General features: G+C 30.1%; 4 protein-coding genes across 7 annotated transcripts; 1 reads left to right on the top strand and 3 right to left on the bottom strand.

Moving 5' to 3' along the window:
- Positions 1–5,275: 5,275 nt before the first annotated feature.
- LOC108337898 (serine/threonine/tyrosine-protein kinase HT1) lies at positions 5,276–8,330 on the bottom strand. Of its 3 annotated transcripts, XM_052871671.1 has the most exons (4): positions 7,323–8,330; positions 6,554–7,009; positions 5,725–5,989; positions 5,276–5,602 (listed from the first exon to the last, which is right to left on the bottom strand). In XM_052871671.1, exons 1-3 carry the CDS (start codon positions 7,761–7,763, stop codon positions 5,738–5,740), a joined length of 1,149 nt encoding a protein of 382 aa, XP_052727631.1. In that variant the 5' UTR covers positions 7,764–8,330; the 3' UTR covers positions 5,276–5,602; positions 5,725–5,737. The 3 variants fall into 3 exon arrangements, with proteins under 3 accessions (XP_052727631.1, XP_017429982.1, XP_017429988.1); XM_017574493.2 differs by lacking the exon at positions 5,276–5,602 and having other exon boundaries at positions 5,661–5,989; XM_017574499.2 differs by lacking the exon at positions 5,276–5,602 and having other exon boundaries at positions 5,661–5,986; positions 7,323–8,327.
- A 5,413-nt stretch (positions 8,331–13,743) lies between these two features.
- LOC108335009 (tropinone reductase-like 3) lies at positions 13,744–15,515 on the bottom strand. The gene is made up of 6 exons (XM_017570930.2): positions 15,296–15,515; positions 15,087–15,203; positions 14,535–14,669; positions 14,291–14,416; positions 14,087–14,188; positions 13,744–14,015 (listed from the first exon to the last, which is right to left on the bottom strand). The coding sequence occupies exons 1-6, from the start codon at positions 15,422–15,424 to the stop codon at positions 13,866–13,868; spliced, it is 759 nt and encodes a 252-aa protein (XP_017426419.1). The 5' UTR covers positions 15,425–15,515; the 3' UTR covers positions 13,744–13,865.
- Positions 15,516–17,805: 2,290 nt separating this feature from the next.
- On the bottom strand, positions 17,806–22,405 carry LOC108332607 (EH domain-containing protein 1). 2 transcript variants are annotated; one of them, XM_017567937.2, is made up of 16 exons: positions 22,095–22,405; positions 21,922–22,001; positions 21,720–21,788; positions 21,571–21,628; positions 20,930–20,985; positions 20,783–20,822; positions 20,637–20,698; positions 20,117–20,230; positions 19,868–19,970; positions 19,701–19,750; positions 19,450–19,578; positions 19,125–19,376; positions 18,955–19,034; positions 18,539–18,665; positions 18,234–18,377; positions 17,806–18,167 (listed from the first exon to the last, which is right to left on the bottom strand). In XM_017567937.2, the coding sequence occupies exons 1-16, from the start codon at positions 22,177–22,179 to the stop codon at positions 17,982–17,984; spliced, it is 1,635 nt and encodes a 544-aa protein (XP_017423426.1). In that variant the 5' UTR covers positions 22,180–22,405; the 3' UTR covers positions 17,806–17,981. The 2 variants fall into 2 exon arrangements, with proteins under 2 accessions (XP_017423426.1, XP_017423420.1); XM_017567931.2 differs by having other exon boundaries at positions 20,783–20,825; positions 22,095–22,404.
- A 1,150-nt stretch (positions 22,406–23,555) lies between these two features.
- Positions 23,556–25,082, top strand: LOC108333547 (small ribosomal subunit protein S13, mitochondrial). Its single transcript, XM_017569015.2, has 3 exons — positions 23,556–23,876; positions 23,968–24,201; positions 24,705–25,082. Exons 1-3 carry the CDS (start codon positions 23,817–23,819, stop codon positions 24,855–24,857), a joined length of 447 nt encoding a protein of 148 aa, XP_017424504.1. The 5' UTR covers positions 23,556–23,816; the 3' UTR covers positions 24,858–25,082.
- Positions 25,083–25,098: the final 16 nt, after the last annotated feature.

The raw sequence follows: 25,098 nt of genomic DNA, 5'->3' as shown, positions 1-25,098 counted from the left end.
ATAAAAGCAAAATGAAAAGTTCAGTCTTGTTTGTGTAGAATGCCTTTCTATTATTATTTTCAAAATTTTAATAAACAACTTTTTTTTCTTGCATAGATACAAACTTTTCGCTGTGTATAATTATTAATATATATATTATTAGAAATTGAAACAAAATTGAAACTAAGAATATTCTGAAAAAGAAAAATAATAATTATTGTACAAGAGATAATTTAGAATGAAGAATATAGTATTGTCAAAACGGTTATTTGATAATTTAATACAGTTTGACTCATTTGTTAACAAATTAAAAAAAATTGAATTTGATCTAATTTATCACAGGTTAATAAAGTACACATATTAACTTAGAGATTCACTTAATTACACGATTTTAGAGTTTGATAAATTAAAAATTTGAGACATTGAAAATTTCAACTTTGGATAGAAGCTTAACGATAAATTAACGAAAGGAAAAATTAACTAAAAGTGAAGATGATGCGTAATGTACATTGTAAAGTTATAAAAATGACACCTTTAATGTTAAAGTTGGTTGAATTAAGCAGTACACTTTCCTTATTTTTCTATTGATTCTTAACTTCGGAAAGTATTTCTTTTAATTATAAAGTAACATACAAACAATATTGTTCGCAGAAAAGTTGTACTTCAAATATTTAAAGTATAACGAAACATCCTAAATATAATTAAGCTGTTATAAACCTAACCAAATCATAAGCTATTTTTTTATATAAATCTCAATATTCTATCTTGTTTCACATTACAAATTTAAATTAATGAATCATAGCTATATATTAATTATAATATTTAAAAGTCAGTACAAAAGTTTTAAATACTCTCTCTTCTTATTCTTGCGATAGTTTTTAAAAATAAAAATAAATAATGTATTAAATACGGTGATCAATTTCATAGAAAAATATTTATAAAAAAATAGTATAGAGGAACGATAATATTTCAAAAAATAAATAACTAAATTTTTAATTTATAAAGTATTATTCGACAATACGGAATTGATGAAAAAATTATTTAAAACTTAATTCAAAGTTTTTTTAGAAATACAGATTTAGACGGGCCAAGAACGTAAACGAATGTAAAATTAAAGCGACAGATACTTTATATATCAATGTATTCGTGTTATTATTTTTTGAAAATTTAACATGTTAACATTTTAATTCTTATAATTAAATCTTCTTCTTTCGTCCTTCTATACATCATATTGCAGCAAATATCGTTAATTACTATATTGTATGAGACATTTTGATGAGGGCTTTCTTCACGCTTTTTGCAACTTGCACTACTTTTATTTGTTACACTAATCATGATGTAATCATACTTTATTATTCATCATGCTATGAAAATAACTCCTGAATATTTATATATGAATATGAAAAATAAAATAAAACAATTAATTACAATCTTTAGATAAATTTTAATGTCTAGAATTATTATATGTTCAATTAAAATTTGGGTGTGATGTGACCTCTAATTTATTTTTTCTGAGTGAAGGAGATGGATGACACTTCTAAAAATGGCTTCACCCTTTCATTTTCATACAATTAATAGAGTGAAAAGTAGGTCCAATTTAATATTTTAATCACTCAAATAAATATAAACATTTTTGAGACGGGACACGTCATTTGTATGTTTGTATTGTGTGGCCTTCAAATTTAAGATATTTTTTAAGATTTTATTTTTTCAATACATATATATTAAACACAAGTTTTTCTGAACAGAATAATTTGTAATATTTTTTAATTAAAAAAATACATGTTGGTAAAATATATAAAAAAATAATTCCATTAATAATAATTCTAAGAATGTGTAAAATATCAGTTGAATGAGATTTCAAACACAGCACCCCCATTACATAGTTTATTTATTTAATAACGAAGCTGTCAATAAAATCCACCGTAGATATATACGTGTATATAAAACTATAAGAAGGTGGTATTAATTTTCGTTAAATATAAAGTTCGAGCTTTTAAAAAGTATTACAATATATTATCACTATTGTTTTATATTAGAAAATAATGAGAGTATTTAAAGTCTAATCGGCTTATATGTGAAAATACTATCTAAGAAATTAATAATTAATTTTGTTATTATAAAGTACCGTGATAGAGTATGAAATTATGAAGGGTAATTAACAAAAACTCCTTTCGTTTTGTGTCATAATTTTTAATTTAATAATCCTTGACTTTGTGCTATCTATTAACTTAAGATCATAGCTTTTGTTAGGAGTAAATTTTCAAACTTGTATTTTCCCTTCTCTCACGGTATAACTTTAGAAAATCTTCTATAGTCTTTGGCTTAACCATTAAGGAAACCAATATAATAAAATTATATCCATACAATCATGTGACTAAAGAGACAAATAACATGTAATTAAAAACTGTGACATATTATAGTAATGTAATTATCCGATTCAATATAGAGTATGATTCAATAAGGTTTTTATTAATTAAGTATATTTATTTTCAAACACTCTAAATTTACATATATTAAAATAATATTCACATATCATAATTTTTTGATATTATAATTATTATAAGATGTCATTATATTATTATTAACTATATTGTTATTATATACTTTATGTAATTATTATTTTAATAAAAATATAAACTTACAACTCATGTTATCCTATAAGCATCAGTAATATTCAATAAAAAACTACTTAATTCATAATTACTTATATTTAATGAATATCCCAAATTTTATATAAAAAAGATAATGATACTTTGACAACACTTTTTTGACAATATTTTAACACCATTTACGTGTCATTCTGTGATTGATCTATTTTGATGTTTATGATTATTATTATTGATTGTGGAGTAATTTTGGACCAATAACAGAATGACACATAGATGATGTTAAAAAGTTGTCAAAGTATCATTTTCCTTAAAAAAAAAAATATCATTCTGTCAAAAAAAACATTTCAGCTATCTCTAAAATCTTATAACTCTAATATTTTTTTTCTTCATTAAAATTGAGAATCAGTTATGTTTCTAAAACTTTAAATATAATAAACACTTTCTATAATTACCATCGCTACCTATAACTTTATCTTTTGATATATAATCAATTACTTTGGATTTTTTTATTGGTTGAATTTTCTATAATGTGTTGACGTAGGTCCATCAAAGAGCACGTGTCAAAGTTGAAAAATATGTTAATTTAATATGAATGTATGAATGTATATATACTAAGAAATATAACAAGAATTTTTTAATAGAAAAATGATTTTAATTAATGTGGATAAAATGAGATAATAGTTAATTTATAAAATAATATTAAAAAAAAAACTCGTCGATCAGCTCTATGCACATTGAATTTTAACTTTCGTAGCCTTCTCTAACCTTGACCTCTGCTCACTCTCCCTCCATTCTATGATATGGACTTGCGTTTACCATGTAGAAAGTGGGTGATAATGATTATTTTTATTAAAAGTTATAAAGTACATGTTTGGTAAAATTAGTTTAAAAACTGGTTTAACAGATTTGAAAAATTTATAGATAAAGTACACAATTTTTAATTTATAGATGATTTCTTTAAGATTTTTTTCTATTCTACATTTGACTGTTAATATTATTTTATATCTTAAAATATTTTCAATTGAATTTAAAATAAAATTAAAATAACATAAATGTAAGCGAGCACTATACTATGATCAGTGTAAAGAATGATTAAAGCATTATATTATTAAAAGAATGGAATAAATAATATACTTAGCGTGTTAATTTTTTCACTTAAAACTACGTGAACTCCAACTCAACCTTTCAACGCAGTCAAATGCTCAAAATTTCAGAAGGAGGTAAGATAGTTGTGTTAATGTTGTTTGTAACATAAACAAGGAATCATGGAATTTATTTCAAATAATATTAAAAATACATTTTTTAGGTAATTTTTAAATTTGTTTGGTTAATGACGATAAATTGATAAGGAGAAAAGTAGACGTAGTGGAGTTAGGTATTGGGTCCGTCATGTCTTGTCACTTTTCAACTATGATTCTCATGCGCCCGCAAATTAAGTTACTTACTAATTACCAAATAACGCAGCAATGATCCAAGTTATTTTTTTAGTTGGTAATTAAATATACAATTAATTTAAATTTTCAACAAATAATTGTGTTTTGTTTAAATTGATAAAGTTATAACATCATTTTTAAAACTCGTACAAGAAATGAATTTTAAGCTTAACTCAATCTATAAAATTAGTTTATAAAATGAAATTGTTGGAAATCTAAACGTGAGTCTAAGTCACACATTGGATAGAAATGAGAGAATAGAAGATTATATAAAGATGAAAGACTCGTTAACCCATTACATTAATTTTTTTGGTAGTAAGTGGTGTCAATCCTTTACATGATTCAGTTCACATCTTATTAAGATATTGTGTTTTTTCGATGAACTCTTCTTTAGTAGACCGAATAGAAATTTATACTTATTTATATACTCTAAATTTATCTACTAGTAGGTGAAATTTGTAACATGTTTGAAAGACCAAAAGAACAACAGAGGAAAATGAGGGAAAGTTGATTGAAGAGTGGCTAACAAGGAGGATGTTTGTGCAGATAATGAAGTGTTTTCCTTTTCATGTTTGCTATTTTTCTAAGGCTACCATTGAAGATACCGCTAGATGCTTTCATACACTGCTGCGCCACACATTTTTTAGACACATGTGTCCCACTACCCAACAAACAACGTTTTTTTCCCTTAATGTATACCAGATCCTCAAAGAAAGTGAACAAAAGAGCAATCAGAAAAGCAAGGCGTGCATCAAGAGTAACAACTCACACATCTGTCACACATACTGCTTCTAATATTAAATACCAATTACATATAACTGGTACACAGCTTACCACGATTCCGTACTCATCTAAAGTTCCCAACATAAGAATATCTGCTGGACTCACCTATATAAACTCTACAATAACACCTGAACTGAAAGTTTAATTATTCATGAGTAACCATCACAGTAGAAATCTAGTGATTATTTTTTAGTTAGCTTGCAGGGTGCTTGATTAAAGTGGAAATTAACTTCCAAGATAAGAAGAGATAAAACATAAAAGAGGGTTAGCTTTAGTTAAGAATAATGTCAGCGTTTGTGGTTGGTGGAATTTAACAGTTGCCAATGTATTAATTAATGCAGTAGTACATGTTTGTGTTAGGAAAACTTAAATCTGCAAACATTGTTATATTAATTGTCTTGTATTTTTAGTAATGATTAAGAAATACAATAGAATTCATTAATCAATCAGTTATAATTAATGAATGTAGTTGAAAGATTATGTGAAAAGAAAAGACCTATAAATAGTTTATGTACTTCTCAATGTAGACAACAAGAAGTCTTAATATAGAGTGTATTTCTGATGAAGACATGTTGTCAAGAGTTTGGTAGAATGGATGGTGTTGCTTTGTTGAGTTTAGTTAGCATATGGTAGTTGGAGGTTGGAGGTTGGAGTGCTTCAGATTACGGTTTCGGTTTCTGGTAGCTAACTATATAATCGCACATTTTTTTGCATGCACAACATAGGATAGAGTTGAAGCAATCAATTCCACTTGTACTAGAGTCTTTAATGAAATAACCGATCCCTTTGACACAACTGAAAAAGGTACAGTTACATAATAATAGAGTTGAAAGAAGATGAAGCATGTATAATATAATATCTATAACTTATATAAGAGCTTCAATATGGATTGATTGATGATGACAACAGCAATATACCTTATATAGGGAATCAAGCCTGTACAGGTATGGAAGAGCTCATAGAGACGCAACCTTTTAAGCGTTCGATGATGATGTTTTTGCTGACAAGGCCTGAATGATGAGTCAGAGGAAGACCCTCCTTCACGCACTCATCGTACTTCTCCAGAGTGCACACAATGTCACTGAAATCTGGCCTCTTTGAAGGGTTCGCTGACCAACAACGTTTTATCAGATGGGCAAGCGCTGGTTGGCAACTAGCAGGAAGTGGAGGCCTTTCGTTCTGCTAAAATAGCTCTAATCAGTGCTCAATAAAACAACCAGCACACAATACCAGATGCTAACGTAGTAAAAACAATATCATGCATTAAAGACACACTGATACTGGTTTTTAATTGTCAGACACATAAAATGATACCATACTATTATGTCACATTAATGTAACATACTGGAACAATTGTTCACTGATATGTTTTCGAATTGATTGGGCCATTTGGAGAGTGGTTGCTGGGAACAAGGTAGGAGGGAACACATTGAAGGCCCATCCATTTGATCCATTAAGGGATCCAAATCAAGACCATGTTGGCCCGTGGGCCCCCTCTAACAAAAAGTCAAGATCTTTGGACTTGCTATTGTACTCTTTGCATCGAATTCATCTCAAGAGTTTATAGAAAATTGGACGGCCTTATCTTTGAAGGAGTTCATAGAAAAATCTATCTAAACAGACTTAAGAAGTATTAAGTATAACATTAAGCATTACTTAGCATAGGTACAAGATTAGCTAGGTAGAAGATTAAAGAGTTGTCTCTTTAAGATTAAGCAGAGAGTTATAAATGGATAGGGATGTTACCTTCTCAGCAACAGCAAAAGCAGCTTGAACAGGGGTCATTCCCTGGAATGGAAGTAGAGCAGTGGTGAGCTCCCAGAGCACAATTCCAAAGCTGTAGACATCAACTTTACGAGTGTACGGTTTTTCCTTAATCATCTCAGGGGCCATCCAACGATATGTTCCCATGTTTCCCTTGGTCTCCCGACATCGTGTTTCGAGACACGATGTTCCAAAGTCTGCCACCTTAACCCTCATCTCATCGTTGAGAAGCAAGTTATTTGACTTTAGGTCTCTGTGGATCACACCTTGCGAATGAAGGTACTCCATGCCCCTTGATATGTCAAGAGCTAACCGTAGTATGGTTTCTGTGGAAAGAGAGTATGGTTCTTTCTTGTTTAGATACATCCTCAGAGTTCCTTGTGACATGTATTCTGTTATGATACAGTACACTGGCGGTTTTTTACAAGCTGCAATAAACTGTAAATTAATACACCTTTATTAGTCACCCCTCCATCTTCAAAATCTCACTCATAAAAAGAAAGAATATAATTACTCTTTTTTTATGCATACAAAGATGAGATTGCATAGAACATGATTATCTATCAGTTCTTTTGAGTATGCGGTAGAACTTTGAAGTCAAAAACAGTTCAACAGTGCTGTCCTTGAATTCGAAATCCGACAGAAACAAAAACTCATAAAGCTAAACAAACAAAAACATGAGGACAAGAAGGTATGTTTATGTTCACAGACTAACAGTTTGAGTGCTGTAGAGTTTTAAGAGCTTAATGACCTGCACTATGTTAGGGTGAAAGAGACGTGAAAGTAAAGCAACTTCTGACTTGAATTGCTGTTCGAGCAAGCCTCTTCTCTCCTCGTCCTGTGTGGGAATCCTCACCATTTTTACAGCCACAGCTCTCTGCTTGTAAATTCCACGGTAAATCCTACTGTGAGCACCGGAAGCAAACTTGTTACCTATGAAAAGTTGGGAAAGATCAGCAGTCCATTCTTCTTGATCCTCCTTTGATGCTTCCCATGTCTCCACATTCTCAGAGTCCAATATCATGGACCATGATTCCAAGCTGTCAAACCTTCTTCTCTCCATGTTCTCCAAGTCAGAATCCAACCGTGCCCTCGAAGAAGAAGAGGGTTCTGGCAGAGGCTTACTCTTGAACCTCCTCAAACGAAGCGCATGGAAACATGAGCCTCCCATTGATGCTCTGCCAAAGTTCATGCCTCTGAAACAAATACGTGCAGTGACTGATGCTTTCTTTCCTTGTCAAAACAAACTGTCAAAAGGAGATTTTCTTCTGAACGTGTGAACCGATTTCAGGAAGTGCATAAACCGATTCCGAAACATAGGCTCCAACACAAAATGAAGAACAATAAGAAGAATACGAGTCAAAATGACTCATTTACGAATTCAGAGAAGACCCTTTTGACTTGCAAGAGAGGAAAATGAAGAAGTGATCATATCAAGCAATTGCCACACTTGGTTTATCAATCGAAAGCTGTGAAGGGTGAAATTTCTGCAACAGAAACGTAGGAATTGGAAGTAATTGCAGGGGACGTTGATGAAGATGGAAATTGTAAGGAGATAGAGATGAGAATAGAAGAGAAGAAGCAGTTTTCACGGTTTGTTTCTGGTAATAGGACGGGTCAGGAGGATTAGGTCGTGTAGCACCATAAAGATGAATTCAAAGGGTGAAGCTTCAAGGGTGTCTCGTGAGTGCTTGGTTCAAAAGTGGAGCCAGAGAGAGAGAAAGAAAGAGAGACTTTTTGCTCGATTTTAATTTAATTGAGCTACCTTGCTTCTGTTCGCGTTTCTTTTCTTGCATGCATCATCACATCATCAATGATAAGTGGCCACAGTGCAAAGCATGGTCGATTTGAGCTTTGCGTTTTGCTCATCCAACAATTTTGTACTTTTCATTCTGCTAATTGTTTGAGATATGTCCCATGTTGCATCCTTTAACTGTAGCACCAAATTGTTAGCACCAAAAAGCTCCTTCAATGCATGTACATGTGGCACCTAATCTTGCCAAAAAGATAAAGATTAAAGTGCACACAAGAGCCAAGTCAAGAACCCTTTGATCCAAATGCCACGCATCATTCAACTCTTAGTTTATCTTTCCTTCTTCCCACACAAAAAATGTACTCAAAGGTACAGAAATACCTTAACTGAGGGATTTTTATTTGGATTTGCATGAACTATATGTGTATTCCATCTGGGATTGTCAATTCAATAGATTAGATTGATGCAACTTGATGACTTCTTTAAGCATTTCAATTGTGGATCATCTTAGCTTGTAATATTCTAAACCAAGCATTGGATTGAATTTTTGCAAAGGAAGGGAAGTGTGGAATCATACCTTTTAAATAAAAAGTGAAAGGTGTGTGAATGAGAAGACATATTTTATAAATATATAAAGATGAAATATTAAGGAACAGAAAATACCAATGCTTCATTCCAATCCCTCTCAATAGTTTGATTCCAAAACAACTACCACCATGGTATCAATCATGAGTTTTTTTTTTACCTTTTCGCTATACCGGTTAGTTAATTTTTCCATTGCACTTAAATAGTCTTACTTAGGAATCAAAACTAGAAACGATTTAAATACAGCTTACTTTCTTATTTTTGTGAAAACAAACAAAATTATAACAATCTTTATACTTCAAAACGTACAAATCAAGAATTAACTTGACTGAAATGTAGATTTTATTGTGAATATTCTTTCAACTTTTCTATAATAATCTTAAATAAAAAATGTTAACTTTTTATATAAATATTTTTTTAACTTAATTTATTTATAATATTTTTAGAGTTATTTTTCTTATTTATGAATTAAAAAAAATAGATTTTTAACTTAATTTACTTCTACAACTTTTCGTATGAATGGGGAGAAGTCCAATTGATATCATTTGGATACCAAAATGATATGTTATGGTGTCAGATGATATTATTCGTATAGGAAAAAATATGACCGTTTTGAATTCAAATTCTCACGAGACATAAATAAAAAATAAATTAAAAAAGAGTGCGTAATAAGATAGAGATGGATGTACCACAATCTAATAGATTGATAAGTCAGTGAAAATTTGTCACAAAGATTGTCATCTTTGATCAAAACCATAATTAGAGATGCCACAATCTAATATATATAGATAAGTGAAGGAATCCTCTCTTAATGAAAAATGAAATTTTATATAATGATCATCCAAGACATATGTATTTGGTGTCCTTATATATGGCACACATGTTTAGATACCTAAAAAACTCTAAAAAAAAATCCAAAAATTTCAAGCCCAAAAATAACTTAAAAATTTAAAAATAGAAATAATTATTCGTCTAGTGAAACACTTATCTCATCCAGCAAACTTACAAAAAAAATTATAAAACTTTTAATTGCCTATGCTATTCCTATAATAATACTATAAGTCATGATCTTTCTTTCATTTAAGTTCTAAGTTTCATAGAGTATCATGAATCTTAAAATGATTTGTTCTTCCAAGTGTTTGTTTTTTATCTTGTCATAAGTTCTTTGAATTGCATGACTCTTCCTCTATAAAATCGACAGATAGTCCTCTACCATGAATATTCTAAAATCTTTTAAGAGTTAAATATATTTTTAGTTTTTAAACTTATACACAAAATTGGAATTGGTCATTCTTCCAAACAATAATACATTTTGATCTAAAACTTTAAGACTGAACGGATACCATACACTATTTTTTAGATGGTATTCCAGAGTAACATTTGAACAATTTACATAATTTTTGAAGTTATTAAAAAAAATTAACTTCATTTAATTAAAAACACTATTTCAATTCATTTTTAAAGTTTAAACACTACAATTTATTAAAATTTGAAATAAAAACAAATTTCACGTTCAAATTTATCAACTAAACATATTTAAGTAGAACATATCTTTATCTTGAGATAAAAGGTTATATATACCAAATGTGGTATTGATTATTATATATATATATATATATATATATATATATATATATATATATATATATAAGATATTTAAAATTAAATCTTATGTATATTAAAGAATTTTTAGTATTTTTAAAGCTCAATAACAATTGAAATTCTTATGAATTTTCACTAATTAATTAACATTAAATAGAAAATATTTATGTATAAAACTGGATAAACTAAAAATATGTTTACTTTTTAAAAAAAAAAATTGTTCTATAAATACATGATGTTGTGATAAAATCTGGAAAAACAATCCTGTTTTTTATTTACCACGAGATAGTTGTTTATTGCTTAAATAATATTTGGCAAATCTTACATTTTATTTCAGATCCAATGTAGTTTTTATTATTTTTATCCGGTGACTAATATTAAATAAATTAGGTACATAAGTCTCACGATAAATTTCATTAAATGATTTTAGACTTGTACGAACTGTATACAATAAGTTTGATTTTTTTTATATAGAAATCTATCATAGCTTTTTGTTGATAGTTGTTAAAAAAAACATTAAGAAAATGTATAAATGATGCAGGTTAACTTATATTGAATATTATTTTTAAAATTTAATATTGTTAAAATATATTTATTCAAAAGGTGTCTTTTTTATAATTTAAAAAGAGTTGCTTTTGTTCACAGACGTGAATGCAAAGTATAGAGGAAGAACAAGGTTCTCCAACAAAAATTGCATGTTCAGCCTTCATTAATCATTCTTTTTTTGTTGTCTTAGCTTTGAGTTTCTTTTTTCTGGTTTCTTTATGCGTGAACTTGTTCTTTTATATATTGAATTAAGCTAGATTTATTTGGTGGATAAAAAAGAAAGAAAGAGCAAGTAGATGCTCCTTATAATGGAGCAGAAGAAGTAAATTAAAGACAATTATATCATATTGAATACATAATAACATATGTACCAAATATTGTTAATCTTTTGAATATATTGTCTTTTCATCAATAAAAATTTATAATAATTCATTAATGGATAATAATAATAATTATTTCTGGTGTGTGAGATCGAAAATATAGTCAAACATTCTCTCACATTTTTTTCATATTAGTTTAGATTATTTTGAACATATTTAATCGAATTGTTTTATATTCTCACAATCTTAGTTTAGGTTGTTTTGAACACATTTAGTACCTCTCCAAGATACTCTGTTATTCAAATCAGTAATTGCCAATTAAAAATAATTAATAACATCATTATAATGTCAAAAACAGTCCATTCCTCAATAACATTATTGAAACATTATATAATACGAGTAATGATAATAATAGTAAATATAAGAAATAATATGAAAATGTAAAATAAAATAAAGTTAGAAGGGTTAACCATTAAAACCAACTTTTAACTTGCTTTTAAATTATTACATTAGAGTATGTCAACGTTTGAATTATTTTAAAAATTATCCTTTTTGGTTTTTTAAATAATTAAAACTAATAAGAATAATACTTTATTATTTCTTTTGAAAACATTATTATTATTTATTAATACCTATATTATCTATAACTAATAAAGGGATTGCTTTTGCTAACTGCTTTATAACTATATTTTGGTGTATACATTTTATTACAGATTTTATCTCAATTAATTTAAATTAGTTTATTCATTATTTTATTTTTCAGATTTTGTAATTTTTTAAGAATATATATTTTATATAAATTTAATCAGATTTCTTTATCTTCATAATAATTAGAATATTTAGTTTTTATTTTTTTAAAAGTGGAAACACAATCCATTAGTTATTCTATAAAGGAGTTCTCTTCTTTGGTGTACACATTTTATTTAAAATTTTAAGTCATGATTTTTCTTAAATTAAAATAATTTTTTTCAATTTTATTTTTTAATTGAATGTCTTTTTAAATTTAATCATTTTTTCTCAATTTATCTGTTTTTTTAAATTTAATCATTTTTTAAACTAAAATAATTATCTATAAAAAAAATTATCTACATAATAAATAAAAAGTATTTACAATAAAATTATAAAAGTTATTTATATTTTCTTTTACATTTATTATTATAACAATAAATATTACTATTTTTTATCATAAAAAAATTTAATGTACCTGCATATACTGTGTGTATTTCTAATAGTCTGGTAATATTTAAATTGAATATAAAATGATTATTACTGGAATGAAAGTTTGAATTGTTATTATTAATAAAAGTTAAAAAAATCATATTATTTATTTTTTTATAAAAATTAGTAGAATTGTATTATGTGATGGTTATTAACCTTTACATCAGTAAATTAGAAGTATATATAGAATTATTTTAATTAATTTTGACATAACTAAATTAGAAGTGTATCTAAACATTTTATATCATATTTTATGTCTGGTCTAGCTCATCATACTTCATCTTTCTAGACTCGTTAGTTAGTCTTCTCACTGTTAAGAAAAAAAATTCATAACTTAACTCTAACTGTTGCCAATTTCTTTTGTTCCCCAGTGGGCCAAAAATGCTAGTGAAAACACCTTGGAGGAAAGAAAACCTCTATCATTTTCTTATACTACCATTTAACAAACATAAATAACTATTATTTTATTTAAAATTGTTAGTTAAATATAATATTTTATCATTTAAAAGAGTTTATTTCAACTTTTTTGATGTTTATTTTTATTAGTTAATATAATACTTCATCATTAAAAAAGTTGTTAAAATGAGTGTCAACAGATAATTCTTCTTTAAAAAAAGTCGTCTTTAAAAAAAGTCGCAACACATAGCACTAAGTTCTCTTCAAAAGTTGCCTAAACTTTTCAAATAATCCGTAGCAGTAAACGAAGAATGATGATACTTTAACAATGTTTTTTAACAACATTTTAATATTATCTACGTATTAGTACGTGATTTCTTCAAAATTATTTTACAATAAATAATAATAATCATAAACATTAACATAGACTAATTACGTAATAACATGACGTTAATATTATTAAAAAAATATTGTTAAAATATATTATCCGTAAACTAATGCCGTTTTACCTCGTGAGTTGACACTTACCTGGAGAGGGTACTTTCGGATGAACACCTATTTGATACCTAAGTAACTTTTCTTTTTCCTTTTTAAACCTAATAACTCATATAATTTTTTTCTTTAATAATCCCGTTAAATGTTTCTTTTCCAAAATATTATATTTATGCTATTCAGCCTATACTTTTTTCTTTTTTATTTCATAAACCCCAAACATAGCTTAGTAATAATATCCTTACGGTACTAACAAGAAATTGAAATAAACACTGTTCAAACCAAGTGAACATATATATCCCATGGGTTCAGACTAGCAGGTAATAATTTATTGCTAAAAAGAACTTCAAATATGTGTTGACTGAGAGAATAATAGCGGAAGCTACAACCTTGAAGGCGTTCCCCCAGCAACTACTATAGTCTCTCCTGTTATATAAGAAGCATCGTCGGATGCCAAAAATGCTGTTGCAGCAGCCATGTCTTCTGTTGTACCGAGCCTTTTAAGAATTGTTTTATCTTCAAGCTCTTTCCTCTGCAGTAACACAGAATGATTAAATGTCGAGGAATGGGATTCAATGGAGGAAGGGTTCAGAAGACACTCACGACAGCTTCATTAGTTGTAATGAATGAAGCAAAATTGGTCGGCACAAAACCAGGAGCAACACAGTTTACACGAGTGTCTGGAGCCATCTCAGCAGCCAGGGCCTATCCATTACAAATCATTAGCAAATTAAAAAAAAAAAAAAAAGATAGTAACGGTGGTTTATAATTCTTTTGAAGGAACAATTGCAAGTCTCGTGTACTAACTTTGGTAAGTCCAAGAAGGGCTGTTTTGGTCACTCCATACATAGCCAAAGAAGGTGGCGGGTTATAACCAGCAATTGAGGAAATGATAACAACAGAAGAACCCTTCTGCAAGTGAGGCGCAGCATCCTGCATAAACCAATCACATCATCAGCACATCATACCAAGATGACATAAAAAGATAATGCTGAAAAATATGTATCAAATTCGTTCTTCTTTGTTTTCCCCATTTCACGGAGTTAATTACCTTCAAAAGAAGTATAGTAGCTTTGACATTTATCTCCCATAGCTTGTCAAGGACAGTGTCTTTTGTTTGCAAGATGGAATCAACAGAAGGATTTGCAGCAGCATTGGACACAACAACATCTATCTTTCCATACTTCTGTACCAAACCAGAGTGTTCAATCACATATTAGAACTAAGTTGGAAGACAGATTTCAATTTTATAGAAACCATGTATTGAAAAACATGAAGGCCAAGTATCAGTCTAACCTCCTGACGAAAACAACAAAGAATAATAAGCCTGAATGAGATTTAGACTGGTACAACATATGATCAAGATTATTCATCTTTATCAAATCAAACACTGTGATATAATTTAAAATGGTTTAATTTTAAGTAAGAATTCAATAGACATGTAAATTTAGTATAAAATGTTTTTATCATCCTTAGTATAACTTCAATAATAAAAAAACAATAAAATTACTGTACAACAAACTTTTACAACTCCGAGTAAGAGTTATTTAAAAGTGATAGTTTAGAGTGTTAAACTATCTTATAATTGATCTGAAGATCTGACCTGCACAGTTTTGAGTATCAACTCCTTCCGTTGTTGAGGATTAGAAACATGGCAAACAACCCCTAACACTTCAATTCCTTTTGCCCTCAGTTTTTCCGCCGCCGCGTCAACGTTTTGCTGCGGTAATTGAACGGGATGAAGATGAAGAACATGAAGGGAAAACCTAAAATTGAGTGGATAGAAGAGAAATCAAGAAAGGGGAATTGAACCTGTTTGCGAGAAGAGATAACAACGGATGCACCTTCGAGGCCAAGCCTCTCGGCTATGGCTAAACCGATTCCTTGCGTGGAAGCCGTCACAATCACCACCTTTCCTTCAAATCTCTTTGACTTCACCATTTCCACTTTCGATGCAATCCAAGTTAACACACACTCACCATAACCACCCAGACTCAACCATCCTTTCTGCCGTTTAACCACTTTTTTATATTAGCTTTGAACATTTACCAATCAACGAATTTATTTAAAAATATTATCATGTCTGAAAATATTAAAGCCAATAATAAAATTACTGTTTAATTTTCATTATGTCAATGCAGATTCTTACATCATCAGTTAATTAAAATATAAGTTTCGAAATAAATATTATATAAAATAATAACTTTACTGTGAGTAACAATTCATGATTTAAAAAAAAATATGTATACTATTTAATCGTAAATCGAGTTTAAAGCTAAACATAATTGATAAATTAGTTTGGCCGAAAGTAATTAATTGACCTAATTTGTTAACTTTTTTATTTATTTTTCGGTTAACCTTTAAGATTAAATTAAAATATTTAATATATTTTAAATATCTTAATTATTGTTTATGACGTGTTTTAAATCTCTTATTTATGACTTATTAAATAAAGCGGGAGAGATTACTTAACTAAGACTAGTAGCATAAATTACAAAAATAAAAATAAATAAACACTATTTTGTATAAAGTGTTTACTTTATAAGATAAATTCAAATAAGAAAAGTTTAAAATATACTTTAATTTCATTTTTTATATTTTGATCTTTAGTTTATTAATTTCTTTTAAATTCTATTCATATTTGTTTCATCAATTCACAAGTCTTATATGAAGTTAGAAATTAGTATAAAACACGTTCTTCAACTTAAATAAATTCTGTGGTTCAAACTTTGTGTTTCGAATTTATTAAATGTCGAATATCTTAAGATTTAATGAATTAATTCGAGGAGGAACCATTGCATCTGAAGATCCAACGTCCATACCTATTTTGTGGTTTCTATCAACATTACTTCTTAATATATTAGTAAAATCATATTTCTCGGTTTTTCTTTTTTACATTAGGAAAATAGAAAAAAAATCATATTAATTATATAATAGAAAAAATATGCATATGTGTGTTGAGTTTAAAACGACAAAGAGTGACTTTCTTATCTTTGAACATAATTTGAAATAAAGAGCAGTATGAAAATGCAAATAGAAACACATAATAACTGATATGCGATTACACTCATGAGATCCCACCTTGAATTATCAGAGATACAACCTTATTTTATCTTGGAATTGTTTGGCACTTGGGGAAATTATTTGATTTATCTGTCATCATAAACAAAAAATGATTGTGCGTCCTTTGTTTGTTGTTTCCCAAATTTGATAATGGGAATAATTTCAATAAGAAATGTTTCGATTATTCTCTGCATTCATCGACCAACTCCTCTGATGAGAGCACGCACGAAACATGAAATAAGCTATCTTTTCATTCTGCAACCTTGGTTCGTGTGAAGGCAAACAAATTTGGAAATTAGAATTTCTAATCCTTGTTAAGTTGGGTGCATAAGTGCATTCTTATTTTATTTTTTTAATGGCTCCTTTTTACTATTTTTTTTTTGTGGTAGAAAGTTTTTTCTTTTCCAATCCATCCACCAATTCCTGGTTGAGACTCCAGTCGCCCATGGCTTCTCTAGATTTAGGAACTCTTTTTCAGCTTGTGTTTCCTTGTTTATATACTTTTACTCTATTGCATTGATGTGCATATGCTTATAAGGTATCAATCTAAATCTTTAAGTCTTTTCTTATATACTTTAGTTGAGATTTTAACCTAACAGTAGAAGAGTACAAGAGGATGTTGCTCTTTGAGAATGTGAAAAACATGTGAATATTTTTAGATAAAATTTACGATAAATATTTAGTGTGTATAACTATTTATTATTAATTAATAGCATAATATCCGTTTATATTTGTATACGTAGATATTCATCATTTACAAAATTTAAAATTAAATTTAATTAAAATTATTATTAATTTATATTTTTATTAGTTTAAATTTAATTGAAATTATATTTTAATTTATATTTAATTTAATTTATATTATATTTTATATACTTTTTATTATTTTATTTTAAAAATTTATAAGATATATTTTTAAAATATATGTGAGTATCCACACTTATTCACATATTTTAAAATACACATATTTTTTAAATGGTTATATAACAAATAAAAGTGTTTTTTTTTTTTTGTGTAGATAGACCATCCTAATCTTGTTGGTGAGAGGGTTTAAGCTTGACGAAACCAGATTGGTCTAAAACCATATATACATATATATACCGTTTCAATTTTTTATTTCCTTCTCTAATTTTTATTTCAACAAACAGTGCTCGATTTCCATTAATTTTTCTTTCTTTTATTTCATATTAAATTTTTGATAATTACAAAGTCAAACATTCAATATTGTAGATTCGATATGGTGTGTGGAAATTGAGGTATGACCGAGGAGAAAAATAAAAATAAATAGAATATAATTAACGGCTTTTACATAGTAAATTTCACTATGGATTGCCCATGGCGTACACTACGATAGACATTGAGACATGAAAAAATTAATCATTTATATAAAAAATCTCAGCCTAAAAACAATCATAAAATGAAAAACTTTGTTAATTCAATCATAAGGATTTCTGAACTTTTTTAATAACTCTGGTATTTCGTATCCAAGCATGTCATCAACCGCTTGAATCATTTTGGGCTTTAGTTTCTCAAATTTGTCAATGCTATAGCTACTCAAAATCTCTCTGAAGTGTTCTACATCGGGAAAATCACCAGCTGGTAGATGAAACTGCCTTTGAACCTGTATCATATATGATAAGAATTAATAAATGAGAGGAAACAAGGGAGACGAAGTGAAAGGAGAGACCTTTTTAAATTCGTCTTCAAGATTCTCTATAAGCCTTTGTTGAGCCTTAGCTTTGCCCATCATTGCTGGCATCTCATTCCTAAGATGACTAATTAGATACGCATGAATTTTAGCAGATCTAGCACGTTTCACAAATTCATTGATCTGCACAGTTCCAACACCTCAGAATTTAGAACCAGAAACAAAAAGTAATATATTACAAGATAAAAAAGTATTAGAAGGATTAATAGAACGACCTGCCATACGCACTTAATTCACATATTTGAAATACCAGGTCAGACAATATTATGAAAATAGGACCATACCCGACTGTCGCATGCCTTTCTTGGAATATCTACCAAGTCTGCAAGAAGATCATTCTGTTCCTTTTCAAAGAGCTCCTGCCCTAACGGGCCAACAAATCCTTCGTTTATAGGCTTATCATTAAATGAGCTGCAAAGAAAAGTAAAATAAACTTACAACTGATGTTTGCGAACAAATTAGAGGAATCAATAGATGTGATATGAAAACAATGTGAAACCTCAACAAATGCTAAGCATTTTAAAAGTAAATTTCAACTACAATGTGTTAAAAAGACAAATCAATTGGTCAACAAAACTGAGATCGAATAATGTTCAACTGCAACAAGACAGTACAATCTTAAATAAATGGTTAAATACTTAAATCGAGTCATTGTAAATAAAGTAGAAATCATTAGCAATATGTAAAAGATGAAACCTACCCAATATATACACGCATAACTTCTGGAGTATTCAGAACTTTCCCCAGAGACCACATCAATGCTCCATAAACTCTCATGAGCTACGTTATTAAAATGAGGATTGGAAATAAGTCAAAAGTAAATCACAAATTTATCTAGAACAGGAGACAGAGTTGACGGCAGTTCATTACTTGTTGAGTATCAATTTGGTCCGCTTTATTCAAAACCACACGAATCTTGTCATCATGACCGTGTAGAGACCCAATTACACGTTTAAATTCATCACTAATGTCAAGTTTGTGAGGATCAAATAGCAGAAGTATCAGATCACATTTTGCAGCAAACCAAGATATAACACCTGTGAAGTCATAACTTCGTTGAGTCCTTTGTTTTTCTCCAGAGAGGACACCAGGAGTGTCCACAAATGTTATTTCATCTAGCAGCTGAAACAAAAAATTGCTTCAAGTCCAAGGACAAATAAATGACACAAGTTGTAAGCATATATAGAAAACTCACTGGATGTGGCAGTTGAGAACACTGGAACTTTGACAAAAATGAACCACCAAAAGTTGTCAGGCCACTAAAAGGCATAGCAGCATCAACAGCTACTGTATTTCCAGGAATACTCCTTTCATCAGAACCAGACTACAAGTAAAAAACACATTCAACTTTGAACCTCCATGAGCGCAAGCAAAGCACAAATGAACATGACAAGGTAACAAATTAACAATTTTCAAAGCCAATGCTAGAAAAGGGGATTATTGTACCATGACAACCACAAATCTGTCCGTTGTAGGCTCTGGTCCAATGTGTGCACCTGTGTGAATAATTAACAGGAGACAGGATCAATAAAGTAATTTATATGCCTTCATATATTACTTGCACGGAGGATTTCAAATAATGCGGCTGCTAGATTATCCACGACTCAACCAACCTGGATAATTGCATCTTAGCATATGTTTTATGAAGGTTGTTTTCCCTGTGGAATATTGACCAAGAAGCATAACCATTGGTTTAGCATCAAAATCACTGTCGGTCTGAAAGACAAATCATAGACATTCTTAAACTGAATATTTCACATTTACCTGAATAATAAGTCATGTTAATTAATTAATATGCATAAATGTACAGTTCACAAAATTTGAGATACTTTATTTGTATATTGGGTGTACAAGTCGCTTACCAATAATGGAGATACAAAATCATTGAATTGATAAGTGACCTCCAACGGCTTTAGCTTTTCCACGTACAATCTCTTCAAACCATCAATTATTGATGTAACTGCATTGAGAGGTAACTAAAATAGACCAAAATTTTATAATTAGAATATACCTGGCAATCGACTAAGGTAACACAAGGCCTGTGTAATTGAGCTTCAAAATTAATGAGTTCACAAGCGCACATTACTAATAATTTTAACTTAGGAATCATGTTGATCCAATATTGCCTTTTACACATCAACGGATTTGTCATGGCAATGAACATATGCAAGAAGAATGCTATCAATTCTGAATGCATAATCTCTTAAAGTAATCCAACCATTCACTAATTTAAAGCTGTCGGTTAATTTTTGCACCATACATTAAGTATCATTAATTCATACAATCTTCTCAAGAACAAACCAAAGTGACTTCATTTTCTAAACTCTTTTAAAAGCAAACCACTTATTGTTGTTCAAATGGGCATTGATTTGGGTGACTCACTTTCTTCACAGATTTTGGAGCAGCCCATGAATTGAGGGGCAAAGGCTGAGGTTGAGCAGTCCCTACATATTATCAGTAAATAATAGAATCAATATTAATTACACGGTACAATGTCGTGAATGTGGAAAAAATATTACACGTCTAACCAAATGCCTCTGGTTGGGAATGTAATGTCAAATTCTTTGTCTGCTGAAAAAGAAAAAGGAAAGGTAAAACATTTAGAAAAATAATCAACAGTATTAAAATTATTTAATTGTTAAATAAAGACAAGGTGAGGTACACAAATTGCTCACATCTATTAAACCATCAAGCCCTTCCATTACTGGAGATTTAATATTTTCCTTGTTAACTGAAATCAAAAGAAATGGAAAAAATAAAATGCATTGGAAAGAGTGAATACTGAATACTACAAAGTATTTGGAACGACAGACTACGAATTTAGACAGAAGAGAAACTTGTATCTCTGAATCTAATAGATAACATATATTCCCTTTGCACCAATATTTTGAACCGTTATTCATTGAGATCAACACCCTTCCAGTTCACAAGGCTCAATAAGTCTGGCAGGTTATCCATTTCTGTAAGTATCAGGACCAGTAGATTTCCCCAAGCCTGTTTCTCCTTCAGTATTGCATGAATTTTTGATTTATAGGACTTGAGAAATAAACCTCAATAGTGAAGTAAATGAACTTTCTTTTACACATACATATTTCAGTTAATTCAGCCTTGCAGTGATACAACGAATGACTCGTATCACGCCAAGTGATTCACAGCCCACGTATAAAATCGGCCATGATATGGGATCTCACTTAAGTATTCTTACCACCACATGCGAAACATGTCATTCCAGAAAAAATGTGGGCAAGTATCTGATAAGGTAAAGATCAACACAAACAAATGGCCAGTATGAATGACATTATATAGGTGAACTTACTTTCCGCTTTAAGGATATCTGAGTTGATATCGTATCCTGCTTGTGCGAGCGCAACCAGCTGTTTATTAAAAAAACATTCAATTTTAAAGTAAGATTCTGATAGCAGATTATCCATATTAAAGAAAGAGTCGGTATTTAAAAATCCGAACCTGCATTGCGATAACAAACTCTTGAAAACCTAGAAATCCTTGTCTTTTAGCATCAGCGATAGCCCAAACCTACGGAGAGCAATTAAGCAAGTATAGATTAAATTTCACTAAAATCGGAAATACAATTAAACTAGTTGAATGGCATAAAAATTTAAGAGTCGTTGTAAATTGAAAAATGAATGATAAGAAAAGGAATATATACCTGCTTGAGTTGGGAGCGAGACAAGTTGGAGAGAGCAAAGAACTTGGTTGCATCATTTCCAGAGATACGGCCATCTCCGTCTACGATCAAATAAGAGAAGAAAAGAGAAAAAGAATGAGTTACATCCGAATGCGAATGGAGTTGAAGAATGAAAGGAAGCGAAGCAGTAAAACCTGAATCGGCTAAGATGAACCATTCTTGATACGTCGTCAATTGCTCTTTGGAACAAGAATCGATCCAATCGGAGACTGCTTTCATCTTCGAAAATGAAGCGTTTGACTCGAACAATCCCTAAGCTGCTACGCAACGCCTCGAGGGTTTGCTTATAGTTCAGTGAAGAGTTCCTTTCCTTGGTTTTCAATTTTGGAAAAGATTAGTAATCTGAGTGGAGTTTTACTTCGGTGATTAGCGGCTAAGATCATGTTCAATTGGTTTGCTTCTAATGGGGCCCTTTATTCAACACGAAAGATCCACGAGGATACCCTGGATTTGCGGATACGTTTCTTTTTCTCATCATTTTGAACTTTTGAATTACAGCGCCATTATCAGGCCCCCATTTTCTCATAAAATTTACTCAAATATATTCTTCTAAACTCATTCTAAAAAAACAAACACAACTAGTAATTTCATATAAAGTCATGGAAAGAAACATTTATTGTTTTAATAAATATATAAGAAGCTAAAATATAACTTAACTAACATTAAAAATAGGATCATACTAACCAAAGCCTTAAAGACACTCGTTAATTAACAAACATTAAGTTTTACAAAAACTCATTGATAATTTTGACGTTAATGAATTATGACTCAATAACTATTAATGCAATTTTATTTTATTCAAAAGATAAAAATATTCATATGTGTTCTATAATTGTAATTGATTATTTATTTTATACACACAAAAAGAAGTTTAAAAAAATTACAAAATAATAAAATAAGTTTCATCTTATTGTACAGTTTTTCTTTCTTTTTAATTGTCTGTCTTTAAAAAAAAGCTTAAGTTAAGCAAGAAAGCAAAAGTGTCCTTGGAGATTACATGATTTATTTTCCTCGATCTAACTGAGCAAAAGCAAAAACAGTATGAAAAATAGCAATGAAAATTGGAAATTTTTTTATCATCATATTTAACACTCACACATATTTAACATATTTAAAATAAACAAGAAAAATTAATTTAAAGAAGTGACAAAAAATAATACAAAGAAAAGACTGTATCTTTCAAACTTTTACAGTTTTCACATTTTAAACTTCAGTATTAAGCCTACAAGAGATGTTTTTGTTTACTTATTGATAAAGATGCTAAAAATTCTAAAGCAATTATTTTGTGTTTAAAAATCATTATACGTGTATAAAAGATAAAAAAACATTTTTATCTTTATCTATATAGATTTATATTATTTTAATTAATAAAGTTAATTATTCGAGATTTTGGAATAAAAAATCATTAATTTTACCTAAATGGACACTGATTAGGATTCCCGTTAAAAATAATACAATAATTAATTACACCTGTAAAATTTTACCTAACTTCAATTGTTCCTTCAAAATGCTCAATACAGTTTAGAAGGAGTGGCCATTTCAGACTTGACCTAACTTCCCTACAATAAAAGTACAAAAATAATATCTGGAGTGAGAAGATATTAAAAAATTGAAAGCAGGCAACGGAATACAGTAGTTTACTTCAAAATACAATCAACAAATACAAGTCCTTTCCTTTCCTATACGCCAATACAGTATCTGGATCGTCGAAATACAAAGGTTTGGTATTTTCGTGGTGGCTTCCGACTTCGGCATACGTCTCCTCCCGCTGCAGTCATCACACACCATACTTGAAAGCATCTTCTCTTACCTTTTTCCCTCTCCTCAGTCGCATCTTCAATTCCTCCCACTCCAACATGTTCGGCTCCGCCCGAATCTTCTCCGACGTCGCTCTCCGCCTCCGCCAAAACTTATCGGTAAATTCTCCTTTGGCTCAATTCGCCTTCGCCTAGGGCTTTGTCGAACATTCTGGAGATTCACGTTGTCCTTTTCTCTCCCGTTTTGCAGCTTCGAGGTGTGCGCGTGCAGAACATCAACATCGGAGGCGGTATGGGAGGCGAGATCCCCGACAATAAGCGTCTGGAGTACGCTCTCCAGCACCTGCACGGAATAGGGCGCTCGAAAGCGCACCACATCGTGTGCGAGCTCGGAGTTGAGAACAAATTCGTGAAGGATCTCAGCAAGAGGGAACTCTATTCCATTCGCGAGTTGCTCGCCAAGTACTTGATCGGAAACGATTTGGTATTTTCTTCCCACCTTTTTTACGCCTCTTTGCATAAATTACTCTATGTTGTTTGCACACAAATACAAAAAACCAAAGAAAGAGTAAATTGCACCTTACTTTCGAGACTTCGCAAAACTCCTATTATTCTCTATCATGTTCGGCGGCGTTGTGCGCAAACCTCCTTTACTGGGTACATGGGCACACCCTGTAATGTATGTTTTCTTAAACAACTAAGGAAGGTTAGTGTAACGAGTAAGTGGTCTATTAGGGGTGTCAGTATAATGTCTTCAGATGATTAAGGACAGTTAGGGATGGAAAAAGGAGGGTGTCAGTATAATTCACTCAAAGCAAAATGAGTCAAACTTTCTCGTTGGTTAAGATCAACGTATGTGTATAGGTTTTCAGAGAAGTCAGATGAAAGAGCTTCTGTAAAATGTGTACTGTATGATTTGATTCTAACTTATAAAATAGGTTTAATTTATTTCTGCCTTCTCATTTTCTACTTGTATGTGTGTTTCAGAAAAAGTGTGTTGAGAGAGATGTGGTAAGGTTGGTGGGCATTCAGTGCTACCGAGGGATCAGGCATGTGGATAACTTACCCTGCCGTGGACAAAGGACTCATACGAATGCACGCACAAGGAGGAGCCGGAAGACTTTCTCTGGATCGAGATAGGTACCGCTTGACAAACAGATGAGTCTGGGATGTTGAAATAAGTGAAATCAATGTTCAGATTTACATGTTCAATCTGCCTTTGTCGGGTTTATCTTTTTCTGCAAGAGCTTTAATGGTCTTATTCTGCATTTTGGTGGGCTTCTCCAACATTACAGCGTCAGTGCTGTTAAATTTTTCACCTATTCTCTCCTCATTTGCTGGTAACCAGAGCTCAATTATTTTGCACTCTTTAGTCGTCAGT

Source organism: Vigna angularis, chromosome 1 (genome assembly GCF_016808095.1).
Source record: "Vigna angularis cultivar LongXiaoDou No.4 chromosome 1, ASM1680809v1, whole genome shotgun sequence".
NCBI classification, from domain to species: Eukaryota; Viridiplantae; Streptophyta; class Magnoliopsida; order Fabales; family Fabaceae; genus Vigna; species Vigna angularis.
The sequence above is the reverse complement of the archived record's forward strand: the minus strand, read 5'-3'. Positions and strand labels throughout refer to the sequence as shown.